This window comes from Lipotes vexillifer, unplaced genomic scaffold (genome assembly GCF_000442215.2).
Source record: "Lipotes vexillifer unplaced genomic scaffold, Lipotes_vexillifer_v1.1 scaffold899, whole genome shotgun sequence".
NCBI lineage: Eukaryota > Metazoa > Chordata > Mammalia > Artiodactyla > Lipotidae > Lipotes > Lipotes vexillifer.
In genome coordinates, this window is record NW_006784311.1 from 613,549 (window position 1) to 615,902 (window position 2,354).

Here is a 2,354-nt window from a genome sequence, read left to right on the forward strand (position 1 = left end):
CGCTCCGCGGCATGTGGGATCTTCCCAGACTGGGGCACGAACCCGTGTCCCCTGCATCGGCAGGGGGGGGGCCCCCCCCCCCCCACCCCCGCGCAAACTCTTGACGGAGCAGCCCGAGGCCTCTGCTCCCCACCCTGTGCCTCCTGCTGCCGGTCTCGGCAGCCCTTCCCGCCCCCAGCAGCCCCGAGCAGCTTCCTCTGCACCCCCAGATGAGGCGAGTAACCCTCCACTCCGAGACACCGCCCCAGGGCCCTAGGCCATCACCCGCCCCAGAATATAAAGCCCCCGAGTCCAGCTTGGAGCAGGGTGGTCCCAGTGACGCTCGCGGGGCTTTTCCCCGCCTCCCCCCAACCTCTCCCTAGAGCTGCCCAAAGGAGCCCAACGAACAAGACCCACCTTGCAACCACCTGACTTGCGTGGCTGGACCGTAGCCCTTCTCGTTGCGGGCAGCGATGCGGAAGATGATGGCGGGCTTGGTGGTGTAGTCGATGTGGGCGTTGGAGAGGCTGGAGGACTGCACGAGGCAGGAGGGGCTGGGCCCACAGTACACCCGCATGAAGGCCAGCTGCGCCGGGGTGGAGCTCTTGGACTCGCCCCCAGACTGCGAGCTCTGGATGGCCAGGTACACCGAGTACTCGATGATCTTCCCAGAGGTCACAGAGGGCGGCTCCCAGGTGAGGTGAGCGCCATCTGGACTCTGGAACCGAGGGGGCAGAGATCAGGCTGGGCCATCTTCGGCCTTCTGACTTATTCCCACCCCGCCCGCCCGGGTACCGAGGGCCTGGAATGCTTCGAAGCCTCCGGAACTGAGTGTTCATGCTTCACCCCTCCTCCTAACACAACAAAGCTATTTCAGAGCGGAGTTCCAGGAGCTCCAAAGAGATGGCTTCTCCTGCCCCCACCCGGAAGGCAGCCTGACGCAACAGCACGATAAAACGAACGGGACTCCAAGCAGCCTTCCCGGCCCTGCTCTGCCACCTAGCGTGTGGCTTGTCGTTTAGCCGCTTGGCGCCTCAGTCTCCTCATCGGGGGAGCACGGCACACAGTGTGTCAAAAGGGGGAGGCGGCGGCAGGGGCACGGGGAGGAACTTGCCCTTGTCTCCCTGGCCGTCACCGACAAGAGCTAGGACCAGAAGCCTCACCACAGAGCCAGCTGGCTCTGCCCGCACCTTGGGGGCCCCCTCCCCAGTCACCCCCGCCTGCAGCCAGCACGGAAGGGAGTGCTGAGTGCACGGACTCAGCCGAGGACAGAGGCTGATCCCACGGCGAGACTCACTTTGCTGATTTTAATGGCACAGGGGGCCCCCGGGAAGCCAGGCAGACACGTCTTAAAGGCTGAGATCTCGCTGAAGGGCCCCCGGCCACAGGCGTTGACCCCGGCAACGCGGAACTTATAGGCGGTGCCAGGCTGCAGCTCCTGCTTGCGCAGCTGGTTATAGTCGGGCACCACGCCCGAGTCGTCCTGTGGGAAGAGGCAGGGCAAACAGGAAGGGAGACACGGAAGTGCCTGACGTGAGAGGGCTGCTGGAGCGTGGCTCTGGGGCCAGCAGAGGAGTTTTCTACCCTGGGGACGACGCAGGTCCACACGGTGGGGTGCGTGGGCCGGGGAAAGGGCAGCCACTGCAGCCCCTGCACGACAAGGCGGGGACAGGGCAAGGTGGGCCGAGGCTGGGCTTCACAGCCACTTCAAGGGTCACAGGGAGAGAGAGGGGGCAGCCCTAAGACAGGCGTGCCCCCCGGGGAGTTTGATAAATCCCTACCCACCCGGGGGTCTCAGCTCGCGGCGACACTTACATCCGACGGAGCAGCGTCATCGGGCGGCAGGAAATAGTGTGTCACCATCACGTTGGTGCCTTTAATGACCCCCACATCAAACCACTGGTTCTCTTTCTTCACGGGGGCTTTGCTGGGCGGGGGTGGCAGGTCTGGCTTCTGCAAGTCAGAGAGGGGAGAAGAGATCAGGCCCTCCACCCTCGGGGCCCAGATGCTGCACCCCAACCCCCAAGTCCCCGTCACTCCAGACTCACTACGCCCAGGGACTCGATGCCGTTGGCCACTTCCGTCAGGGTAGCCGCGGCCTGCAGCTTCGCGGGACTGGCGACCACGACTGGCTGGGGGGCCACAAACGTGTTGGACGGAGCCAGGCCTGGGAGTAAAGACGGCATCAACAGGAAAGGCCCCGGAGACCCGGCTTTTGCGTGGGAGCCCTTCCCGCAGGCTAGAGGACACGCCCGCCTCTGCACGGAGGGGCCCGGGACCAGCGCCGCCCCCCACCCCCACCGCCGCCCCGAGACTTTCTTCCGCAACCAACCGAGTTCCCCGGGGGAGCAGGGCCCCACTCACTCTCAGTGGCC

At 65.5% G+C, this 2,354-nt stretch overlaps 1 protein-coding gene across 1 annotated transcript in view; it reads right to left on the reverse strand.

Annotated features, from left to right (window-relative positions):
• Positions 1–2,354, reverse strand: part of HCFC1 (host cell factor C1) — a 22,334-nt gene that overhangs the window by 595 nt on the left and 19,385 nt on the right. Inside the window, exons 22-26 of the mRNA XM_007456670.1 lie at positions 2,344–2,354; positions 2,028–2,146; positions 1,795–1,932; positions 1,277–1,462; positions 397–697 (exon numbers count right to left, since the gene is read on the reverse strand). The exon at positions 2,344–2,354 is cut by the window's right edge and continues 6 nt beyond it. Coding sequence (XP_007456732.1) covers positions 397–697; positions 1,277–1,462; positions 1,795–1,932; positions 2,028–2,146; positions 2,344–2,354 — 755 coding nt within the window. The remainder of the gene's footprint in view (positions 1–396; positions 698–1,276; positions 1,463–1,794; positions 1,933–2,027; positions 2,147–2,343) is intronic.